Here is a 26,405-nt window from a genome sequence, read left to right on the forward strand (position 1 = left end):
AAGTCAGTGACACTCATCCACATCTCAGAACAAAAAAATTCAAAAAGCTACTTCTCGGTTTATAATTGCATCATTAGCAATAAAGTGAAAACAGTAAAAGAATATCATTGCTTATTATGTTGTTAGGAAATTCCAGTTTGGGAGCAATGAAGTATCATGCCCCAAATCAATCACTTTAATTACAGAGTTTTGATTCTAAGTCCTTTGGTTCTGAAAAACATAAGAACTATCTCAGATAGCAGTGAATACAGTGGGATTGCCTGGGTATCAACCTCTATTGGGTATCAAGCACAATTTAGTTATAAATGAAAATAAGGGATCAAACAGCTCCCACCAATCCTCACTTGTACATTTTTTGAAAAAAAAAAAAAATGGTAAGATGAGTTCCAAGGAGAGCTAGCTATGAATTAAATTAATCCATCTACTGGTAGCAGTGGCTAAAAGAATTGCTGGTTGCAAGGGAGAAACCAGGGCTTCCTATGTCATATGCAAAATTCAGTACAATCTAGGCAATCTGTCAATACCATATCATCATCAAAAATAAGTGAGCAGTTAATATTGGGAGCTTTTGGTTGAGATGTATAGAATAAAAACTGGTAGCTTTCGTCAAAGAACGGCCAATACTTTGAAGACCAAGGTCATAAGAGGCCTGTAAAAGTTGTTTTATATGAGAAAGGCATTATATTTTGGAGGAGGATTTTCATTGATCTAACAGCAGTGGATAACCATAGGGTGGGTGACTGAACCTCATCCCATTTTTTTTCTATAATCCTCAGCTCACATCCACACCTTGAGGTTATGTGGACTATCGGGGAGGGAAGACTTATCTTTCAATGTTTCAGTTAATTGTCTGCTCGCTAATGGGAATCTTCAGGATAGAAATTTCTAGTACTTTTCCATGTTATTCACTTTGTCTTCTTCTGCCAATCTACAACTGTGGTTACCTCAGTGTAATAATAGATGTCAGTATTATCTGATGCATTCCAGATTATGCAGTTAGGCAATTTCATAAAAACTTCATTATTCCTTAGGTCTGAAGGGTTTTTTAAGGATTCAATTTTTAGTTCAAAATCTTGTAGTTAAAAAGAAATGCATAAAAAAAAAAAAAAGAAACACACACAGAGCACGTTCTGCTGAACAAGAAGGATACTTTAAGGATTTGTGAGGTAACACAAAGTTTATCAACACTGTAATCCTTAACTTAACCTTAATTCAAAACAACGCTTAACAAATGCTGCAGGTATGATTATACTTACATCTTAAATAAACATGCAATCTCTTCTAAAATGCTCATGTTATTTTTCAACCAAGTTTCAGAAGAGCTATAAAATCTCAGCTATTAAGGTACTAATTATTTTTGACAAAATGATTTAAAGCTTCTTACATGTCAGCTGTTGCAAGTTCTTAACGCACCTGTAATACAAAGATATTATGAAAATCATTTTGTCCAAACTCAAATGTATTTACTGCATTACAGAGAATTAAAATTTCAATAAAAGAAACCCAAGTTTGACATTAAATTATTAGAAGGGCATGCACCGAAATATTAACAGTAAATATCTGTGGGTAGTGGGATTAAAGACTTTGTATGCATGCTTTTCTGTAGCTTGCAACTTTTACAAAGAGAATCTTCACTTTTAGAGCTACAAAACAAAATTATTTAAAACAAAAAGAAACAAAAAAACCACTGCTGGATAGCTTTTCCAATCATAAATAAGCAAAGGCTGTCAAGTCAACTGCAGCTTCTGGGAGAATAAGAGGCCTTCCTTGTCTATGCACACATAAACCTGCAGTTCTTTCTCATGTTTGCACACATCATATTGATGGTAGTCTGGGCAAGTTTGCAGTAGGAGAGTGACCTGCTGGTTAATGCCCATCAACAAGGATGCTCAGCTAAGGTAAGGAGAGGCCAGCCTGCCCATGCCGGACAGAGCCCACAGCACCATCTGCAAAGCACAGTGACATTTTCCTGGTTTCTCATTAGTAAGCCCCTTCCACAGCAGCTCAGAACTCCCTCATACTGGGACAATTTAATTTAAACAAACAAACAACAACAACAACAAAAACCTGAGCAAAATATCATGCATTTACTGAATTATTATTTTCTTGGAAATGCTTGAAACTCCAGGTAGTTAAGGCCAGATTGTGGAGGGCCTTGTAGGCCTTTGAAAGACTCCTGACATTACATGATATCAAGCCGTGATTTCTTGAAGCATGTATGTATGATCACAGGTAAAGCCTGATGGGGCCAAATAAAGACTGAACTAGGGTATATCTGAGACAGTTGTTGCAAGAAATATAATGGGTGAAAAAGTGAAATGACTGAAAACAGTGACACGTGACTAGAGAACTGGTCAAGTGTGAGATTTGTATTCATTATTTCAAGAACTATGTGTGCACTAGGTGTTCCAAGGACAGCAAGGAACTCGTAGTCTCCCAGGAGGTACATCAGCCAGGCAGTATACAGTCTGGTTAAATGATGTGATAGCAACAAGTTTGGCTGAAGCTGAGATCTGGGCTGAAATGATCAGAGAAGCCTTTCCAGAGAAGGAATTCTAAGTTAAGTCTAAGCGATAGCAAAGATTTATAGAGGAAAAAAAAAAAAATGCAGGAAGAGTGGAGAAACAGAAGGAGGTACAGGGTGTTCAAAGACTTGAAAATAGAAATGGGCAAGGTATGTTTGTTTTGTGGGCAAAGACCAGATTTGAATACTTTAAATCTGAGTGATGATAATGTCAAATGTTTGGGAATGTTAGACAAGAGAGCAAGTTTCAGACAAGTGGTCAATACGACAAATAAAGATTATTAGCAGTAAGTCAGCAAGTGATCCTTTCTCTTTTATTGAGCCAATATGATTTCTCACTAATTGTGAAATTATTTTCTCTTGAACGAACACAATTACTCACTGGATTATAAGTAGAATAACCATTTTATTTGTCATTCAAATTGGGACATTTTTGAGATTCAATCAGGAGCTATTAATAATTACACTGAAACAATGGACCTAAAACCAAGACTGTCCAGAGCAAAACAGGGTACATGTACCCCAGTTTATAAGCTCTATCTTGTGTTAACAGTTGGAAAGCTGCCATTTCTTATTTTGATTATTGTTCTTGGTTTTTCAAAGGAGATAAAGAGAGTCAATTAGTGTTACTTTATTTTAGTAGGATCCAGTCTGGCAAATAATGAGTCCAGTTTTAGAGACATCTAAAAGACAAACAGAATGACAATGAAGTAATCTGTCATATAACTTCTTTATTACCTATTATTGATGCACCCAGAATGGCTAACGAAGTGTGGTGGGTATGCAGGGTAGGGAATCAGGGGTATGTGGAGCTGGCATTGGAACATCTGATGTAAAGTCCCAGTTGAAGATAGGGGAATCAAATAAACTCTGGGAGAGGGAGGGGAGGCAGGAAGAGTGCAGAGAGAGAGAGAGAGAGAGAGAGAGAGAGAGTACATATGCAACACATACAGATGCTGGGGTGAGATAGGGAAAGAGTTATCTTTATCCTCTAGTTGCATATTTTTTGGCAGTGATATTGCACGTATAGGTTAACAGAATAACATGCACGTATAGGTTAACAGAATAACAAAACTGATACGTCAACTGAGCAGGGGGTGGGGAGAGGAGATCCTGCAGCTCTCAGGTTGAAAGGCATTCAAATGCAACTCAAATTGATCACTAAATCCATTATCTTTCAAACTAGACATTGTATCTCCAGTTATGAAATGTTAGTGGGGTGTCCTTCATCGAGGAAGGAAGCCAACTCTGGGAATGCTATGTAAATGGTGGCAATTGTTTTTTCTATGGCAGTGGCCTTTTTTGCCTTTACTGTTTATTAGGCTTTTGCCTTGACCATTTATCGGCCATTTTATACAGTGGGGGTGCTTCACATTTCACTTGATGCAGAGGAAAACAAAATGTGTTTCGGTATCATTCTATGCCCTGACCTTTGAAACTGGCAGCGTGTCTCATGTCTCTGGCTATTGTGCTGTTCCTGGTCTCAGTCATTTTATGTCTCGATAAAAGTTCCAGCAACTTAGTTTTAAGAAAAATCTGATTCTACGAAGAAAACTTTTACATACTCTGCCTTCAGAAGAGAGGATTTTTCAACATATCCATTAGTTTCGGTTTAAAAAAATGAGAGTCGTGCTGCAATTTATGAATATGACACTAGAATTGAGGCATCAAAGTGAGCAGTTTCTATAGTTCTTTGATAAAATGACACAAAAACAAGAGAAGGAAGATTCAAAGTATAGATATAGATAAGGTCATATTTTTCATTTTCAAGTAGACTAAACATAAAACCAAAACAGATTTTGATAAAATACAATGATTAACAAATAATTAAATGCACATTACTGGACCTACACCTTATCTGTCTATGTGTTAGAAATACTGACCCTGATAGTCTTTAAGAGTTGAATAAGGAAGAGACAGAAAAGAAAGGTCACAAAGTTATCTTTCAGTGATACATACACACTTACTAAGAGTCACTGTCAGAAAAAAAGAAAATAAAAGGCATTCTTAATTTAACTGTAAATCCATTATTATGGGGTGGGGTAGGGGGAGGATGAGAGTCACTAGGGTCCAAAGCTTGTGTTTTGATACAAACTTGCTTTATTTATTGCACAACCAGCGTGACTGGAATCTTATAAAAAATGGCGTCTCTGCTCTCTCTGCTTCCACCATCTTGCAATGTTAGACCCCTGGGTCACTGTCGCCACCACCAGATGGACTTTGGACTTCCCAGCCTCAGATACTGGAAATAACTAAAAGAATAAAGTTGAATCAGGAGTGTTATCTCGGTAGCAGCCCAGCGGCGCAGCACCATGATGGATGCTCTACTTGTTGAGTGAAGAAAATCCGCCAGCATAGCGTGAGCCCCGCACCGGAGAAGGGCACCGCTTCCCCTGGGGAGGGGGACAAAGACCCCCCGCCCCAGCCCATGAGGATGTTGCCGTGAAAGGCTCGGCGGCTGCAGCAGGAACCGGACCGGCACCAGAGCGGCGGAGGCGGCGGCGGTGGCAGGAGCAGCGGTACCGCCTCCTCACCCAGCGGCGACAGCAGCGGAGGCAGCAGCGGCGGCCCCTCCTCACCCGAACATCAGGGCCCTTCAGACCCAGGCGCCCCAACATATTGAGCCGAGCTGGAGCTGATGGGTGGCGGCCGCACTCGGACCAGGGACTCCGCACGCTGCCCAGATTCTCCTCTGAGTCTGCCTGCTGTGTTCATCAGACTGCCCAGTGGAACAGAAGATACGCTGCTCATTTCATCTGATCTGTGGACTGTGAAACCCCCTGCCACAATGAACAAACATCAAAGAAAAGATACCAGAAATACAAAAAATCAAGAAAGTACACCACCAAAAGATAATAAATCTCAAGCTCTAGATCCTATAGAACAAGAAGCCCTTGAAAGTACTGACAAGGAATTTCGACTGATAATTCTAAGGAAACTGAATGAGATACAAGAAAACTCAGCTAGACATCATGATGAACTGAGGAAAAGTATACAGGACCTGAAAGAGGAAATGTACAAGGAAATCAATGCCCTGAAAAAAAATGTAGCAGAACTTGCTGAACTGAAGAAGTTATTCAGCGAAATAAAAAACACAACGGAGAGTTTAACCAGCAGGCTTGTGGAATTTGAAGAGAGAAGCTCTGAACTTGAAGATGGGCTGTTTGAAATAACACAAGCAGACAAAAAAGAAAAGAAAAAAGAAAAAAGAATCAAAGGCATTGAAGAAAATCTGAGAGAGATATCAGACAACCTTAAGCGCTCAAATATCCGAGTCATGGGTATTCCAGAAGGGGAGGAAAACGGAGATTGCATTGAAAACATATTCAACAAAATAGTGGCAGAAAACTTCCCAGGTATAGGAAAAATCACAGATCTTCAGATCCAGGAAGCTCAACGATCTCCAAACGTATTCAACCCAAAATGGTCTTCTCCAAGACATGTTATAGTCAAATTGGCAAAACTCAAAGACAAAGAGAGAATATTAAAACCTGCAAGAGAGAAGCGTCAAATCACCTATAAGGGAGCTCCAATCAGGCTAACATCAGACTTTTCATCACAAACGTAAAAGCTGGAAAGGAATGGGATGATATATTCAAAATACTAAAAGACAGAGATGGTCAGCCAAGAATACTCTACCCTGCAAGGCTATCCTTCCGAAATGAAGGGCAAATAGTATATTTCTCAGACAAACAAAAACTGCGGGAGTTCACTACCACACGACCACCCTTACAAGAAATCCTCAAGGGAGTATTGGGTTTGGTTCCTGAAAAATAACTACCACTGCCATAAAAACCCAAGAAAAATCTAAACCCACTAGTATAATAAAAATGGCATTCATGAAGAGAAAACATGCAAACAAAAATGCTACCTACAACCTAAGGAACCAACAAACACAGAAAATAAACAGTAAATCAGAAAGCAAGGAACAAAAGACACCTAAGACAACCAAACAACAATCAATAAAATGCTAGGAATAAATCAACACTTTTCAATAACAACTCTTAATGTAAAAGGCTTAAATACCCCAATCAAAAGACACAGACTGGCTGACTGGATTAAAAAGGAGGACCCAACTATACGCTGCCTTCAAGAGACCCACCTCACCCATAAAGACAACCTTAGACTAAGAGTGAAAGGATGGAAAAAGATTTACCATGGAAACAGAAAAGAAAAACGAGCTGGAGTAGCTATTCTTATATCTGACAAAGTAGACTTTAAACTAAAAACCAGAAAAAGAGACAATGAGGGACACTACATAATGATAAAAGGACTGATCCATCAAGAAGACATAACAATCATAAATATGTATGCACCCAATGTTGGAGCAGCCAGATTTATAAAACAAACTCTATTAGACCTAGAGAAGGAAATAGACACTAATACTATCATAGTAGGGGACCTGAACACCCCACTGTCAATATTAGACAGATCATCTAGGCAAGGAATCAGTAGAGAAACACAAGATCTAAACAATACTCTAGACCAATTGGAATTGGCAGATATCTACAGAACATTCCATCCAACAACCTCAGAATATTTATTCTTCTCATCAGCACATGGATCATTCTCCAGGATAGATCACATATTAGGTCACAAATCAAGTCTCAACAAATTCAAAAAAATTGGAATTATCCCATGTGTTTTCTCAGACCATAATGGATTAAAACTAGAAATCAATAACAAACGAAATTCTGGAAACTATACAGACACATGGAAATTAAATAGCATTCTACTTAATGACATATGGGTCCAAGAAGAAATCAAGCAGGAAATCAAAAAATTTATTGAAACTAATGAAAATAATAATACATCATATCAAAGCCTGTGGGATACTGCAAAAGCAGTATTAAGGGGAAAATTCATTGCATTAAATGCTCACCTCAGAAGAATGGAAAGATGGCAAATAAACAACCTAACACTTCACCTTAAAGATCTAGAAAAACAAGAACAATCCTAACCTAAAGTTAGCAGACGGAAAGAAATCATTAAGATTAGAGCAGAACTTAATGAAATTGAAACCCAAAAAATAATACAAAAGATCAATGAATCAAAAAGTTGGTTTTTTGAAAAGATAAATAAAATTGACAAACCATTAGCATGGCTAACTAAAAAAAGAAGAGAGAAGACTCAAATAACAAAAATTAGAATATGAAAAGGCATATTACAACTGATTCATCTGAAATACAAGGAATCATTCAAGACTACAATAAACAACTATACGCCACGAAGTTTGAAAATCTGGAGGAAATGGATAAATTTCTGGACAAACACAAGCTCCCAAAACTGAGCCATGAAGATGTAGAAAATCTGAACAGACCAATAACAATAAAGGAGATTGAAGCTGTTATCAGAAAACTCCCAACAAAGAAAAGCCCAGGACCAGATGGATTCACAGCAGAATTTTCAACAAACATTCAAAGAGGAATTGACACCGATTCTTTACAAACTATTCCAAAAGATTGAAACAGACGCAAATCTCCCAAGCTCATTCTATGAAGCAAACATCATCCTGATACCAAAACCAGGTAAATATATAACCAAAAAAGAAAACTACAGGCTGATATCCTTGATGAATATAGATGCAAAAATCCTCACTAAAATACTAGCAAACATAATACAGCAACACATACGTAAAATTATTCATCACGATCAACTGGGATTCATTCCAGGGATGCAAGGATGGTTCATCATATGGAAATCAATAAATGTGATACACCATATTAATAAAATCAAACACAAGGACCATATGATCATATCTATAGATGCTGAAAAAGCATTTGATAAAATTCAACACTCATTCATGACAAAGACCCTCTATAAGTTAGGTATAGACGGAAAGTATCTCAACAGAATTAAAGCCATATATGATAAACCCACTGCCAATATCATCCTGAATGGGGAAAAGCTGAAAGCCTTTCCTTTAAGAACAGGAACTAGACAAGGATGCCCACTCTCACCACTCCTATTCAACATAGTGTTGGAAGTACTAGCCAGAGCAATCAGAGAAGAGAAGGAAATAAAGGGCATCCAGATCGGAAAAGATGAAGTCAAACTGTCCCTGTTTGCAGATGACATGATCCTATATATCGAACAGCCTAAAGTCTCTACAGAAAAACTCTTGGAGGTGATAAATGATTTCAGCACAGTAGGAGGATAGAAATTCAACACACATAAATCAGTAGCATTTCTATTCTCCAATAGTGAACATGCAGAAAGAGAAATCAAGAAAGCCTGCCCATTTACAATAGCCACCAAAAAAATAAAATACTTAGGAATTGAGTTAACCAAGGAGGTGAAAAATCTCTATAATGAGAACTACAAACCACTGCTGAGAGAAATTAGAGAGGATACAAGAAGATGGAAAGATATCCCATGCTCTTGGATTGGAAGAATCAACAAAGTGAAAATGTCCATACTACCCAAAGTGATATACAAATTTAATGCAATCCCCATCAAAATTCCAAAGACATTTTTCTCAGAAATGGAAAGAACTATCCACACATTTATATGGAATAATAAAAGACCACGCATAGCCAAAATAACACTGAGCAAAAAAAATAAAGCTGGAAGCATAATACTACCTGACCTTAAACTATACTACAAAGCTATAGTAACCAAAACAGTATGGTACTGGCATAAAAACAGACACACTGATCAATGGAATAGAGTAGGGAATCCAGAAATCAGCCCACACACCTTCAGCCATCTGATCTTTGAGAAAGGCAACAAGCCTATACACTGGGGAAGAGACTGCCTCTTTAGCAAGTGGTGCTGGGAGAACTGGATATCAATATGCAGGAGAATGAAACTAGACCCATACCTTTCATCATACACTAAAGTCAACTTAAAATGGATTAAACAATTAAACATACACCCTGAAACAATAAAACTTCTTAAAGAAAACATAGGAGAGACACTTCAGGAAATAGGACTGTACACAGACTTCATTAATATGACCCCAAAAGCACGGGCAACCAAAGGAAAAATAAACAAATGGGATTATATCAAACTAAAGAGCTTCTGCACAGCAAAAGAAACAATTAACAGAGTTAAAAGACAACCAACAGAGTGGGAGAAAATATTTGCAAAATATACATCTGACAAAGGATTAATATCCAGAATATACAAGGAACTCAAACAACTTTACAAGAAAAAAACAAGCAACCCAATTAAAAAATGGGCAAAAGAGCTAAGCAGGAATTTCTCTAAGAAGATATACAAATGGCCAACAGACATATGAAAAAATGCTCAACCTCACTCAGCATCTGGGAAATGCAAATCAAAACTACACTGAGATACCATCTCACCCCATTTAGGATGGCTAAAATCGAAAAGACTCTGAATGATAAATGTTGGCGAGGCTGCGCAGAAAAAGGAACTCTCATACATTGTTCGTGGGACTGCAAAATGGTGCAGCCTCTATGGAAAATGGTATGGAGGTTCCTCAAACAATTGCAGATAGATCTGCCATACGACCCAGCTATCCCACTGCTGGGAATATACCCAGAGGAATGGAAATCATCAAGTCGAAGGTATACCTGTTCCCCAATGTTCATCGCAGCACTCTTTACAATAGCCAAGAGCTGGAACCAGCCCAAATGTCCATCATCGGATGATTGGATATGGAAAATGTGGTATATCTACACAATGGAATACTACTCAGCTATAAAAATGAATGAAATACTGCCATTTGCAACAACATGGATAGACCTTGAGAGAATTATATTAAGTGAAACAAGTCAGGCACAGAAAGAGAAATACCACATGTTCTCACTTATTGGTGGGAGTTAAAAATAAATAAATAAATTCACGCACACACACACACACACACACACACACAAAATGGGGGGTGGGGGAAGAAGACATAACAACTACAATTCCTTGAAGTTGATACGACAAGCAAACAGAAAGGACATTGTTGAGTGGGAGGGGGGAGAGGGAAGAGGGAGGGAGGTTTCAGTAATGGGCAACAATAATCAACCACATCGTATATTGGGGGGAAAAAATGGCTACAATTGTTGCTCTTTCTTTTCAAAAACTGAATTTCATTATTTGCTATTATATTTGTTTTTTGTTTTTAAGTGGCCATATTTTGTATCAAAAACAGTTATCTTTTTCTTCTTTGACTTTTTCTTAATGACATAAAATATTACAAAAGGAGTCAAAGGCTCCTTTAGACTCGGTACCATTTCTCTCCTTTCCCTCCCTCCTCAGAAACAGAAATAGTTATTATCCTGAGGTTTTCAAACATTTTAATAATTTTACTACCTATATATTCATAGATAAAATATAGTATCAATTTATAGGTTATTAAAATTTTCATAAATGACATCACACTTCCAGGATTTTTTAGCAGCTTGCTTTTTTTTTTTTTTTTAAACTACTGAGCATTATACAATTTCCAGAGGTATCTTTTGCTTGCCCTTTTGGCAGTACATTTAAAACTGAAATTTATAAACTGTTTCTCATAAAATAAGGAACCTTTTTCCTATGATGCTTATAGTTTGCGGATCCATTTCTTTTAATACCAATAATATCCTTGCAATCATTGTCTAAGTTGTAACTATGGTCTGAATGTTCCCCCAAACTCATCGAAACTTGATTTCCTATTATAACAGTGTTAGGAAGGTGGGGAAGTCAGACTACGGGATTTGAAAGTTGGAGCCTTTGGAAGGTGATCGGATCATGAGGACTGGCCTCATGATTGGACTAATCCATTCATGGATTAATGGTTTAATAGGTTATCATGGCGTAGACTGCAGGCTTTATAGTAGAGGAAGAAAGCACATACCTTCTCGTTTGTGGACACACTTGCTCAGCCCTCCCTATATGATACCCTGCATCACTATGGGATTCTGTAAAGAGTTCCCAGCAAGAAGGCTGTCACCAATGCACCCCTCAACCTAGGACCTCCCAGCCACCAAAATTGTAAAAACATTTTGCTTTGTTCCACATTACCCAGTTTCAGGTATTCTGTTATAAGCAACAGAAAACTGCCTAATGCAGTTGTTCTTTGTGGATCAAGAGGGGCCAATTTTGGCAACTAAAGAAAAAAATAATAGATACTTATGAGGAGCTTAAGTATAAACTGATTAAATTGTTCTAAAATGTCATTTTCAATGTATCGTCATTTTATTGGTCAGTTATACGCTCACTCCTTCCATATGGATTCTAAAATATTGTGGTTTTTTTCACTTGAACAGCTTCAGTTGTTTTTATCATACAAAAGGTCTTTGAAAAGTTCATGGAAGAATTCATATTATTTTTTAATTCAATTTCTTCCATGAACTTTTTGAGGCACCCTTGCATATTTCTTGGCCTTAAAAATAGTAAGGAATTATCAATAATTCTTCACATATTAAATGCTGATGTGTGTGGGCATAAAAGTCAGTGGGAAACAGATCTCGAATGACTTGATTAACTACCATTCTTCTGGTGCTTTGTACTGTTAAACTTTTCCAAAATGTTCCTGTGCTATACTTAAGCACCTTGCTCATAAAAATCTCACAAATGAAAAAAATAGCATAATTTTCTATTAATCTTGAATATATTTTATACTTAAACCAGAGATGAAATTTAATAACAAAATGAAAATATGGCCAAGAAATTAAAATGAGGTTTAACAGGGAAAATGGCTGGTTGAGGCAAAAAGTCAAATTGTAAAGTATGGAGAATCTGGCTTTGTAGAAATAAAGTATAATACAGCTGAGGCCAGAGTGAATCACCAGGGAACAGGAGGAAGCAAATTTGAAACAAGCAGGCTACTGACATCTACAAATATGTAGCACAAAATAATTATCCTATTATAATGTATACTGACTAGACACCCTGCTCTGGATCAAAATCCTAAAAGTGGTTCCATGGAACTCCTTAAACTGCTGATGAGAAGAAAACACTGCCAGGCAGATACCTGGTAAAGGCTGCTTGAATCAGAAGCACACACATCTGTGTCCAGTCTGAAAGGATTTGAAGTTATTAAATAAATACATAGAAAGTCTTTTACAAACCCAGCTGACATGTCCTGACAACACTATTTAATGACTCAGGAGCATCTAAGGAGAACGAGGCATAGGCATCTTGAAGCATCTGATGCTCCGTCACTATATCAAAGTCCGGTAAGAAAACCAACTCTAACTCATTTGCCACCATGAAGAGATCTCATCTAAAGGATTTACTAATTCATGTTACCAGAATTTAGTATTTACCCTAAGAAAATGTTCAAACAGCTAAGGCCAAGCGCCATCTGGAATTATCTCATCAAATAAATGCTTATCCTTGGGTTGGGTGGATTAGTTTGCTGTGCTACCATCCCAGTCAAGTTTATAAAGACTAATTGACATCAGAAACTGATGATTTGGTTCTGAAAGGGTTGGGGGTAGGGAAAGTGGTGAGAGATTGTCAGGAACCCCAGAGAAAACATTCTGAAATGAAATGAATCCATTGTGGGCCTCGGGAAAATTCAGCTGGTTGTATTTTATCTACTCCATCAAAACTTATGGCAGGGCTCAGTAAATGTATTAGTTCGTTTCTGTTGCTTATAACAAAATACTTGAAACCAGGTAATTTATGAAGAAAACAAAATTTATTGCTTACAGTTTCTGAGGCTGGGAAGTCCAAAGTCCATCTGGTGGTGGCGACAGTGACCCAGGGCTCTCACATACCAGATGGTGGAAGCAGAGAGAACAGACAGAGAGCAAGAGAGAGAGAGAGAGACAGACCCTCTTCTCTCTTCTTTTCAAGCCCTCAGAACCACACCCCTGACCACCATCATTAATCCGTTCACTACTGCACAGTCCTACAATCTAATCACCTCTTCAAGGCTCCACCCTTCAATTAACATAATAGGATTTCCCACCCTCTTAACGGTCACAGTGGGGGACACAATTCAAGCTTCGGTGGGTTTGGGGGGGACATAATCAACCCAGTACAATAAATTACCTTGTACATGGCCTGAATGAAGACTGATATCATGAGCATTGTTTCAGTGAACACCCAGGGGTAAAGAGAAAAGGAGAATAAAAAATATTCTACAGGTAATTCTTGCCAAATGATACAAAACCCCCCACCACTTTCTGGAGTAGACTGTATGAAGCAGGGATTTTGGTTTTTGCTTAAGTAGGCTGTGGATCTGATTTAATTCATATCCAAGTTGTCTCTGTTTGTTTGAAAATTAGTCATAGTTGGGTTCCAGGCTATTGTAACACGCTATATAGGCAAGTTTGAGAACTTGAGAGAAGAGACTATTCCTAAGCAGCAAAATACACACACAAAAAGTGTTTTTTCAGTTATTTTTCAAAAGAGAAATCTTACTGTTCCTCCACTTCCTCCCCCATTTCTAATTTCTCTAACTTAAAAGTTTATTTCTCTCACTCTCTCTTTCCTCTTTTTTCCAAGTTGGTGGTCTCCAGTCCTGCAATGGCAAAGAAGGAAGAGATGGAGTAGATGATGGTAGGGCCCTTAGTGTATCACCTAATTGCAGACCATCTAATACAAGGATTCTCCTGAGCAAGAATTTCTGTGCCTTTATATTAGATACTGTTTGAAAATTTGTGAATTATAGTAAAGTAAGAGCCACACAAAACTTTCCACAAAAACGTAATTCTTGTAATAATGTTTTCCCTTACGACCAAAATAGATTCTTTATTAATACTCACTAAAATATCTGTTATTTGAAGGGCATATTTTTGATGAATGCTTTATACCAACTTCATTTATAATATATCTGGATTTCTAAAAACTAGCAACTATCATTTGAGATTCTCTAAAATTACGTATAAGATTGTGTGAAAATACATGCATGTATAATATTGTAAGAAATGTTTTAAATGCAGAAAAACACAAATAATAACAAATGTCCAATACCCAGGATTTAGAGTTGTCCGTGTTATTATGTTTCACTTGTTTTGAATAAGAAGGTAACGCATCACTGAGATAATTCGCATCTTTTTCACTTCTAAATCGCCAGTGCACTAGAACCGAGTTCTATAAGCACTGAAATTTTTTAATTTTTATTTTCTAGCACATACAGTACAGTGGTCACCCCTCTATCCATGACTGATCACGCTCAAAAAATATTAAACGGAAAATTCCAAAAACAAATAATTCAGGTTTCAAATGTTGAGCTATTTGCAGTCGCATATGATGGAATCTCATGCCTCCCTCCTCCATTCCCCCCGGGATGTGAGTCATCCCTTTGTCCTGGCACCAGCCCGTTAGCCACTAACATCCAACCACGGCCATCCTCACAGCCACATCCTCAGTTCAATAATAGCTGAACGCTATGTTTCAATGCCTATGTCACCTGCCTCACTTCATCTCATCCTGCGGGCACTTTATCATCTCACACCATCACAAGAAGGGTGAGTACAGTGAAGTAAGGTATTGACAGAGAGAGAGACCACATTCATATAATTTTCATTACAGAGTATTTTTTAAATTGCTCTATTTTATTATTGGTTACTGTTGTTAATCTCTTACTGTGCCTGATTTATAAATTAAGCTTTATCACAGGTATGCATGTGTAGGAAAAACACAGTACATACAGGGTCCAGTACTATCTGAGGTTTCAGTCATCCATTGGGGGTCTTGGAACGTAGCCCCCATGGATGAGAGGGGAGTACTGTATTGGCATCAACTCTGGATATAGCGCTTTAAAAAATAAACAAATTAATTTCTGTTTCTGGTTTCTGAATTTCTGAAAAGACCTAGAAATAAGAACTCACTTAGCACTAACAACCACCCATAGTTCTCAGATGGCGGTTTCTAAATATTATCTCCCCTCCTCTAACAAAACCAGGGCTTTTTGAAGAAATGGCTGATTCCAGTTCTGGACAAGGAACATCCAGCTAGTCTGGCATAGGACATCTTGTCATACCATAAAAAAACAAAACAAACCGAAAAACTATTGGCATCAAAAAGAACAGCAATAAATGCACTAAAACACATCAAAATTAAACATATCACAAAATCATTGACACATAAAAAATCCAGGAGTTCATAATGATACTTAAGAAAACCTTATTGTTCATTTTCTGGGTAATCCAGAAGTCCAGTTTTTTAAAACTGGTGAATGCAGGCAAAAAAAATCTAGCAATTATCTTGCCTTTGCAGTAACAACTGTGTATACTTCAAGATAAGTAAACAGTGATGACGCCCAGTTTCTACTTATAGAAAGTCTTGTCAAATGTTAAAACTAAATGCAATCAACCTTCTAGCTGTAACGACCAACTTATAATGCAATCAAGCAAAATCTGGCCCGGGGGAAACTATGAGGTAAATGATCTGGTTTCTTCAAAGGATGCATTGTAAGAGAGAAAAAAGAGGCAGGAGGATGGGGAGGAAGAAACCCCTCAGTTAAAAGAAATCAATCAATGAAAATGTAGGGATCTTATTTTGACCCGGATTCTTAAAAATAAACTGTAAAAAACAAATCATTTATGAGACAGCTGGGGGAAATATGAACGTTCAATGAGATTATTAATTTAGGTGAGACGATAACTGTGTTCTCTTTTTGTTGTTGCTGTTGTTTTTTAAAGAGTACATATCTTTTAGCCATGGTATCATTTCAGTCAGAATTATTTCAGCCTGTATTATTTCCAAATAATTTGAGGGTAAGGAGGAAGTTAGGGGTATAGATGAAACAAGATTAGCCAAGTGTTGATAACTGTTTAAGCAGGGTCATGGGTACATGGGAGTCATCGTGCTCTCTTCTCTGCTTATATGTGTTAAAGTTTAAAATAACAAAAAATAAAGTCTCAGGAAATAAAGAAAAAATATCATTAAAATGCTGAAAGGCCTCATTTAGGACAGAGATAATTAGGATACAGATAGAGGACAGAGGATAGATAATTATCTCATTAGGATAGAGATAATTCCCCCCCCCACCCCAATATCAAAACAAATTAGGTGCGGCACACTCTATCAACCTTAAATGTAAATAAAAATGAAAATGTGACTTGAAATTATAGAGTATCATGACCTGATACAGATTGAACTGGAAAAAGTCTTTAGTGACAGATCCCAATGATGAGTACTTCAAACCTAGAACCTTATAAAATGTGCTGAAATAAAAATATTGAGTAGTGGTGAGCAGATGGGTGTTGTAAGTGCAGGATCCAACATAATAGAAATGTACAGATCATAGGAGTTTAATAGGAAAATCGTCTTCCTGCTTGACCATTTTAAATAAGACTTAAGTGTCTAATGAGGCTTTTAATGATACTGTCCATTTCTGCTTAGGATTAGAACAGTTAATATATAATATGAAAAAAACAAATAAATATTCATAAGTATTAAGATGAATAGTTTTGTGTTGTGTAGTGTGTCTACATCTGCTCCCCGAAACCCTCAAGCCTAATTATGAACTTGCTGGCTTTGACAAGCAAAACACAAATAGAACAGGTGCCTTTGTTAGTGCTGTAGGTAAATTCTGGCACCTGCTTAGACACCGGCTGTGCGCTAGACTTGTGATTGCCTAGATCACCAAATACCACAAAACCAGAAATGCTCTTTATAGCGGGGGAATGTGTCTGCATGTCGGCTAACAGATGCCCCTGGAGAGACCAGGCCTTGCTTCTCCTGACAGACTTATGTTGAATTCTGCCAGATGCAAAGTAAAAACTGGCTACATAAACAAAGGCCTGCAAGTCAGTTCAGAGAATGGGGGTGGAGGGTGCTTTTGGGGATGAAAAGCAAAAGCATTATCTGGTCTAGAGATGCTGACACAGACAGATGTCCGGTGTCCGGTCATATGTCTGAGTGTCATCTTTTGATTAGGTTTTAATCTGTAACAGCACACCCATGACTTTTGAACCCTGCTCTTCAATAGACTTCGACAGTTTACTTGTGTGGTTTTCCACTTAGCCCTTCATCTATATGTGTGCAACAAAAACAATGAAATCGATTCACTGCTTCTATTCCTAACAGATGAATAGATAACTACATGATCAACTTGAACGGTAATGAACATGGCATAAGAACTGTCAAAATTAGAGACCGAGTATATTGTGGCAAATTTGGTTGCAAAGAAAGCTTTCCCTCTGGACAAGGCTTTATTTTATCTTATGTTTTCAATGTATTCAATAATCAAAAATATCAGATATAAAATAAAATGCTCAATTATTGCTTTCTTTTAGCAAATCTGATGAAATGGATTGATTTTTATTAGGAAAATGAAAAAAAAAATCTACCTGAAGACTGCAAGGGTCAGAGACCAGAGCACTAATGGCTTCCTCAGTTCAAACTTCGCCCGCTTATTCATCAGGTGCCGACCACCAAATATAAAGGCAGCATACAGAGCAGAAAACAGGAAAGACTTCTTCCTACAAACAGACAAATAAGCACAACCTTATGAAATAGAAATCTTGAAGCAATTTATTTTTATTCATTAGGAAACATCAGTTTTTATTCTAGTTTCCTTCTTCGTAAGCACTAAAACCATATTTTTGGGAATATGCCCCCCTCACTGAAGAGCAAGTTTAGTCTTCCTTGTGACATGGTGTTCTGATGAAACCTCCCTTGACTAATCACGTTTGGGTAGATAAATTTTCTTTTTGGGCTCTATGACTAAAAATTTTAACAACATAGCATTAAGGTACAAAAAGTAGCCTTTTCACTGAGACTTAGTTTTACTCTTTAGAGTTTGTTGAGACAATTTAGATAGAAAAATTTAAAAGAGAATTGTTTTTATTGTAAATATTTGGTGATAACGTTGTTTGTGTACTCGGACAATAAAGCCATTTAGAACTGCATCTTCCTAACAGGCTAACATACTTAAAAAATGACCTTGGAGTAACAATTGATAATTTAAAACACTAAAATTGCAAGCAATATATATAATGACTCCACCGACATGAATTCCTGAAATCCTCTCCACCAAAGAAGGCAGGTATTACATTTCAATATTATCATTAACAATAGGCACAATGGTCAGATATATAATGCAATAGGAAGAATACATAACCATCTGCAGCACACTTGCCTACAATCTTTAACTTGAATCTAATAAAATCTCAATCTAATTACTTGTTTATAGAAAATATTGGCTAAATCTAAACTGTAGGATATTCTGCAAGACAATTAAAGCTATTTCTTCAACAAGTCAGTAGAATGGAATAAAAATGTGGAACTGTTTCACAGATTATAAGCAACTTGAGAGGCATAAGAATCAAATACAATATGTAGAACTTTTTTGGATCCTTATTTGAACAAACCAATTGTAAAAAGACATATGTAACAAAATCAGAAAATTGTTAGGCATAATTCTAAAACTACTTATCAGTTACTGATACATACTGAAATATTTACAGGTGAAATTACATGTTTGGATTTGCTTTCAAATATCACAGGAAACAAAACTGAAAACGCATTAAGGGTGAAAGATAAAATAAGATTAACAAAAGGAATGATGGAGCATGGGGGCTCCTTATTCTATTTCATACTTAAAATTTTCCATAATAAAAGTTTTTTTTTAAAAGATGACTCATTGTGGAAGATATCTGCGTGAATAATTATTTGAAGCATCTGATAGGACAACATCTGAAGATATTCATTGTTGGAATTGCTGTGTTCTAATCCATAGACTTTAGATATTTTGTTTATTTGTTTATTTATTTATTTATTTTTGGTGGCTGGTCTTACAGGGATTAAACCCCAGGGTTTAACCTTGGTGTTATCAGAAGCAGGCTCTAACCAACTGAGCTAACCATCCAGTCCCTTGAGCCACAGACTTTGGTGGTCAGGTTTTGATAGGACTCTGAGTTAGAAATGCACCAGCAAAATGGAGTGGAATCTCCAGATCCCTACAAGCCTGCTGGTTTATTACTATACCAAGTAGAAATGAACAATAGTACTGACAATATCAAAAGAAAAAATTGAAAAGAAAATCAACAAGCTTCTTTAGAATTATGATTCAATAGAAAGTAACAGAGGCCTTGTGAATAATTTAAACATTTGATCGTACTTTCTGAGAAAGCAATGTTTTTCTTCACATGGATATTCCCTACTCAATTAGGTCAACAGGGAAAGGATTGAAAAATAAACAAGACATAATACCAAAAGCAAAATGTGTAAACCTCGAGGGTATTGTTTGTAAAATGCTTCATAATTTCCCCCTAACTGCTGCCAAACATTGCTGACTCACAGAGGATCAAAAGCAACATGCCTACTTGAATGCAAGTGACCTACTTGGTGAATAACACCAAACAAAGCAAAGATTCCAGAAATCAGCCCAGGTCTGCAAACTCTTGGGTACACAAGACCTGACACACAGTAGGTGCTTAATAAACATTCACTGAATAAACATGATCTTGTCCTATCAAATTTTCTGGTTGAGGAAAATAATTATGCATCAGTGTATAGTACGTCCTCAACAAACCCTAACTGGGTGAATGAACAGTTAGTGAACATTCAAAGAAAGTTTTACTTTTCCAGTAATATATTAATAATACCTAAAGAATAAAATATCAGAAAAGCATTAAGATACATTTTATCACTCCAGAAACACACAGACTATTTCTAAAATTCAAAGATTAGTGGAAAAGTGAGACAATTTTATGGAAACTTTAACGACTGATCATTTCAGGAAGAAAGTATTTTTGGCCATAAAAAATATTGCTTTATTTCTCCTCTGAAATTTGCCAAGGTACAGCATCAAATTACTTAAGAGTCAGTATCATTATCTCTATTTATGTTTACATAAGCTAGGACTCATTAAAGGAAAACAAAATTTTATGAAGTTAATATAGGCAATAATAATATGAAATAGTATATATTATTTTTCTAAACTATAAAAGTAATAAGTGACTATAATCATATTTTAGAGTGATTCCTATGGGTAGAAAGCTTTACCATTTCATCCTAATCACCTCACAGAGCAGGTAGAGAAACGAGCTTAGAAGTTAAGTAATCCAGATCTCTCTGCTCTCCTGTGACAAACTTTCATGAGAAAAAGGGATGTAGATGATGTGTTAGCTTGCAAGCATTTAGGAACTCCTTAAGCCCTCCAGCGGATTTGCATGATCACTGTGTAACTGAGTAGAACATTGTTTTACTCTGAAAAGATGAAGAATTTCCCCACCTTCATGTTTCAATTTTCTGGGCCTAGATACTTTCATCCGAACCCTCTTCGCTTCCTTGAAAACCCAAATTAACTATATATCCACCGGAAATATTTCCTTATAATTATTTATCATCATTTACTTACTCATTCATTATAATTCAGGTTTTGGTTACAGCTGGATTAACTGTATTGCTTGCAATTATGAACCAATCAAATAAATGAATGTCTTCATACAATCCTATCATTCTAGCCACTAAGGGAAAAGTAATGCGCCTCAAGAACCAAGAAAAGAATAAAAATCATCCCTGTGTATTTTTTCTCTAACTTTCTCATTTCTAGAATGAGAATTAGTCCCAGTGCACAACTAAATTCCCAGTAAGGCCCATTCTCTTTTCCACACAGTTTTTAAAGCTCTATTTACAAAGCACCAATTCAACAGTCAGGGCAACCAAGTCAATTAGTACAGAGGCACAGAATCTGAGAACTTCAAGGACCTTGGAGGTGAAACCCAATTTTCTCACTCTGCAGAAGAGGAATAGGGAGCTTGATAACACTAGCTGCTCACAGTCACATAGTTGCATCTGGACATTGCTCAAGAGCACCCAAAATTATGGCTGTGATCAAGCAAGCAGGAAAACAAAGTAAACATATAGGCTATATTTGGATCACAAGCAGTCGATAGTGGGAACTAATATTTGCTTAAGTGCTATTTTAAAAATGTGCTTATTGTATACTATGTAAACCTACTGTGGTGAAATTCAAATAATGCTTTGGGTTAGTTCAGAATTAAACTTAAGCTTCTTCTGTGAGAGGGTGTCACCTAAGGAAGCATTAACTCTTACCTCTTTAATTGAGTAATCAAAATGTATCATTTATGGTTAAGTGTATTATTGTTTTTCCATTTTGTTTAGAAGATAAGATGTTCTTTAACAAACTGGGCACCTTAAGTGGATTAAAGCTGCCTTTCCTTTCTGGCATCTCTCTGGCAAAGTTCAACTACAGTCAAGAGGAAAAATGGCTTGCTACTAGACCACTTTGCATTTAATGTGGATAGATGACTTCCCTAATGCTTCAATGGTAATCCAGTAATACTTCACATTCTGGCAGGCCTCCCTAGCTGTGTATAATGGTAACACTACACTGTTTTATTATCAGTTAATTAGTAATTTCTAGGTGGCACGGACTCTTCTTGTTTTACATCCTATATGTAGCACAACCCATAATTATAGGTACTTAAGTATTTTTGAGGATAGAGATTTCTGGAGTTATGATTACCAGGTAACCAACCAAATAAAGATACCCAGATGAACTACTGATGTGCATTATCAGTTAATTAGTAATTTCTAGGTGGCACGGACTCTTCTTGTTTTACATCCTATATGTAGCACAACCCATAATTATAGGTACTTAAGTATTTTTGAGGATAGTGATTTCTGGAGTTATGATTACCAGGTAACCAACCAAATAAAGATACCCAAATGAAATACCGATGTGCTTTCAGTTTGTTGTGGTCGTATTTATCCTTTCCCCCTTCTTCCATTTCTGTCATCAAGGTGAATAAGGGAAATTAGTTCATAATTAACAAAAACAAATAGTGGCTTTATCCTTTTTCCTTAAGAGAGCTAGATTTCTGTATCATATTACCTTGTTCTAAAACATTCCTAGGAGATACTTTTTCCGTTCTTACCAGAGTAGTTGAGCAGGTTCCTGCTTATAATTTGTATTTATTGCTCTATTGAATAACACTTCTAAAAGGACATATATAAATTCAAATGCCTTTTTTTTTCTTTTTTTCAACGTGTGGAATTTCACTGAAACCAGTACTTAGCTTGAGTCTCCTTTGCACTTACATCAAGATCTATGTACTCCCTTCGAGAGTCAAACAAGTTTATTTCCTCATGAAGAAACTTTTATGTGGGTGGTATTTCAACATAGGATAATTGCTAATGAACAGCTTGGGAGGATGGCCTGGGCTCCCTCCTGACTCATGTTTAATAGATCTGCAACATAATCAGGGCCATCTTAGACAAGCGCAAGTACAAAATGACGCTGGCCACCTCCTCCCCTCCCCTTCCCTGTTCTCTTTTACAAAAGCCTCACGGTTTCAGAGAAAATGAACCTTTCGGCGTTTCCACATGCGCGGAACTCTCCATTCCCATGACCTAACTCAATCCCCACTCCGGAACTACATCACCCAGCTCTTGGCGCCAAGAAACCAATGTAAGCTCTACCGCCCCTGCACCTGGTGCTGCCCCCTTTCCAGGGCAGCCCTTGGCTGCCTGCTACTTTGAGCACAGCCCAGCAGATTTCTTTCTTTAATAAAGCTTGAACGGTACCCGGCATCTCAACTCACTTCCTTTCAATGTTGTGTCTAACTGACCTTGTTGACAGCTACTGTACATGTGTAAGGTACAAGGAGTTGTGAAAGTGAAAATCAAGCCGGGAGGGAGAAAAGACAAGACCTAAAAGCACCTCCCACTTTGACTGATCTCCACTTAGTGCATAGAAACCCGTCCTGCTGTAAGTCACAGAGTCTGAAGCTGAGACAGAATGCTAACTGGTGAGGCCACCTCTCCCTAAGATATCTCCTCTACTTCTGTTGCTGATTCAAGTCAGGAAACAGTCCACGGTTCTAAAAGTGATTTTAAGAGCACAAGTAAGTTGGGGACCCAGAGACTGAAGGAAATAACACGCTACTTTTTGCCAAAACAACACTCCATAGACATCTGTGGTGGTTATAATTTAATAAGAATATAAAGGAAGATTTTCTTGAGAGACATCCTGAGTTAGTATTCTTGGGAGTTCTAGCCAGGGCTGGATTCTGTCACATTCTTGAGGCTTCCCCAAGACTTCATACAGGTAGTTTTCCATTATTAAAAATAATGGAAAGTTTTCAGAATTTTTTCAGAAGTAAATTGTTCCTGGAAATAAAGTATATGCTCAGAAATTCTGACAAAAAATAATTTTGTGAATAATAACAGGAATATTTCTATAACTAATACAAATGAATAGTGGCTTAAGAATTGTAAGACAAAGCCATAACTAAAGAAAAGGGTGTTATTCTAACCTGTTATGTTTGACCCAGGAAAATCAAATGTGTGATTTCTGAGCTGCTTTGAGCTGCAAACACCTCTTTCTCATTTTACTTCCCCCTTAGAGGCTAATTTTAGACATCACAGTTCTCCTTATTTATTTAAAAACAAGGCCAGAAAACCATCCTTTTGTAATTCACTTTTTCTATCCTTGAAGTAGGCCATGATCAAAGTACAGTCACATTTAGCACAATGCATTCAATTACATGGCTACATCCCCCATATTCCAGGAAAGTGAGCTCCATTTAGAAATGGACCTGGTACAGAAAGTGGCTAGTATTTATCTGTGAGTATCTTTGGGGTGAAAATACTCTGAAAATGTAAAAATCAAAAACAACAAAATAAAACCCACATCTAAAAAATGCCATCTCTTTAATACTTAAATTGGCAGGATACCAATTAATTCCTTTTGTTTCCTTCGATATTGTTTTTCAACAGCTGATGGAAAATGTTGACATACATCCAGTTTAATAATACTCATCTGCAGTGTGGTTAGTTTGCCATTGAATGGAAAAAGAATTGCTATGTAAGGGTAAATTCTGCCTCTGTTAATCTAGTTAGAAAGACAAAAATTTACTTGATAAAGCATGGTTATATAGAATTAGTACAAAGTGTGTTATAGATAATAGTGTTCCATAAAATGTCTGAGGAAGGAGATCTTGTCATGAGAAAATGCTCTGTGACAAGGCAGCCTTGGAGGTGGGCCCTGAAGGCTTTGGAAGGATGGACAGAGGCAAGTGGCGACAAGCAGTGCAGTTAGGCAGAGCTAACTGGGTATTGCAGAGTCTGCTTAGAGATGCAGATTAAAGTCAGATTGTGTAAAGCTCTGAAAACTATGCAGCAGAGTTAGGGCTGTGTATCCACCTCAAGGCCACAGGAAATTTTAAGGTATTTGTTACTACTACTAATTACAGCATAGCACTGACATGTATGGCTTAATTTTCTTTTCTTCTTTCTAAACAAGTAAGAATTGATCAACTCATGTGTACACCATTATGTCCCTTGGGTGAGAGAGGGGGAAGAGTTACTGCTACTGTCCCCCAGAAAAAAGGAGAACTGTTGGTTGAAGTCATGGAGAGGACTGAGAGTCTGAGCTGGAAGCGGGGGTTGAACAACAAAAAGATATGTTCATGGAGAATCTTGCTGTGCATCATTTCTATTTTAGAGGGCAGATGTGGCAGAAGTTGGATTCAGATCTCTGAATCAATGTACTCTGGCCTATCCCCACAGCCCTCAATGCCATCATCTGTAGCTATAGTAGTTACTGAAGTGGGTGTGTGTGAACTGACTGCGATTCTGGTTTGGTTTTTTTTTTTTTTTTCGTGGCTGGCTGGTACAGGGATCAAACCTTGGTGTTATCAGCACCGTGCTTTAATCAGCTGAGCTAACCAGCCAGCCCTTACCACGTTTCTTTAACCGACTGCTGCTCTTTTCACAGGAATTATCAGATGGGACCACCTTTACAAATGAATGTTCTCCTGTCCTGATTAAAGTGTAGAAAATTGCTAGGTTAATCATGGCATTATTTCAGTAAAGTTTATGTTTCAGTGTCCTGAATAGACTTATCACAAAAAGAAATGTCAATTTTAATCCTAAGGTATTGTATCTTATGGAGCTGCTAGAATAGTATTTTCTTTGTTTTAGTAGATATGGTTAAGGAAGTGAATCAGTTTGGGGGCGAATTTATTTTTTTGATTATACGTATTTATGGGGTACAGAGTTGACTATCAGCATTTGTGTACAATGTGATTGAGCATGTTCATTATGACAAATTGTAATTATTCTTTGTGTCCTTTACCCACTTTTTCCCTAGCCTCCTCCCGCTCCCCCTTTCCCACCTCTAGAAACCTTTAGGTCTGTTCTCTCCTTCTGAAAGTTCAACATATTATTGTGGTCTCTCTCTCTTTCTTTTATTTATTTGTTTATTTTCTTAGCTCCCACTTATGAGTGAGGATATGTGGTATTTTTCTTTCTGTGTCTGGCTTATTTCACGTAACAAGGTTTTCTCCAAGTCAACCATATTGCTGTGAATGGCAGAATTTCATTCTTTTTTATGGCTGAGTAGTATTCCATTATGTATATATATACCACATTTTCCTTATCCAATCATCCGTAGATGGACATTTAGGTTGGTTCCATATCTTGGCTATTGTAAATAAAGTTGAAATGAACATGGGAGTGCAGGTGTCCCTTCACATCAGGATTTCCATTCTTTTGGCTATATATCCAGAAGGAAGATTTCTGGATCACAAGATAGATCTATCTGCATTTTGAGAAACCTCCATACTGTGTTCCATAGTCATTGTACTAACTTACAGTTCCACCAACAGTGTAGAAGAGTTCTCCTTTCTCTGTACTCTTGTCAGCATTTGTTATTCTCAGTCTTTTTGATTATAGCCTTTAGAGAGCACTAACATTTATGGAGCAAATGTATTTCACAGGGCCTCCAAAGCCCTGTAGTCTCAGGTTTAGCCTAACCTTTTGGAATCACATATAGAAATGTTAACCTTGCAAAAGACAGGAAACTTTCCCCAGGCTAAAGTCTCTGTTGTGAGATATAGAATTGTAACACAGCAAGGTTGCTGGCTCAAGGACAGACAAGTTACTTGATTGATATGTAAAAATGCTGGGGAAATTGCTGTAGGGAAAAACAATGTTTGCTAAGATCAAGCTTTTGTTGGTGGATCAACTTAACCTTTTGCAAACTGCATTATGGAATGTCATGTTG

General features: G+C 37.1%; 1 protein-coding gene across 1 annotated transcript in view; it reads right to left on the bottom strand.

The window, feature by feature from the left end:
* ELOVL6 (ELOVL fatty acid elongase 6) overlaps positions 1-26,405 on the bottom strand; it is a 117,966-nt gene that overhangs the window by 25,946 nt on the left and 65,615 nt on the right. Inside the window, exon 2 of the mRNA XM_063108796.1 lies at positions 17,716-17,847. Within this exon, the coding sequence (XP_062964866.1) occupies positions 17,716-17,847 (132 nt within the window). The remainder of the gene's footprint in view (positions 1-17,715; positions 17,848-26,405) is intronic.

The sequence above is a fragment of the Cynocephalus volans genome, chromosome 9 (genome assembly GCF_027409185.1).
Source record: "Cynocephalus volans isolate mCynVol1 chromosome 9, mCynVol1.pri, whole genome shotgun sequence".
NCBI classification, from domain to species: domain Eukaryota; kingdom Metazoa; phylum Chordata; class Mammalia; order Dermoptera; family Cynocephalidae; genus Cynocephalus; species Cynocephalus volans.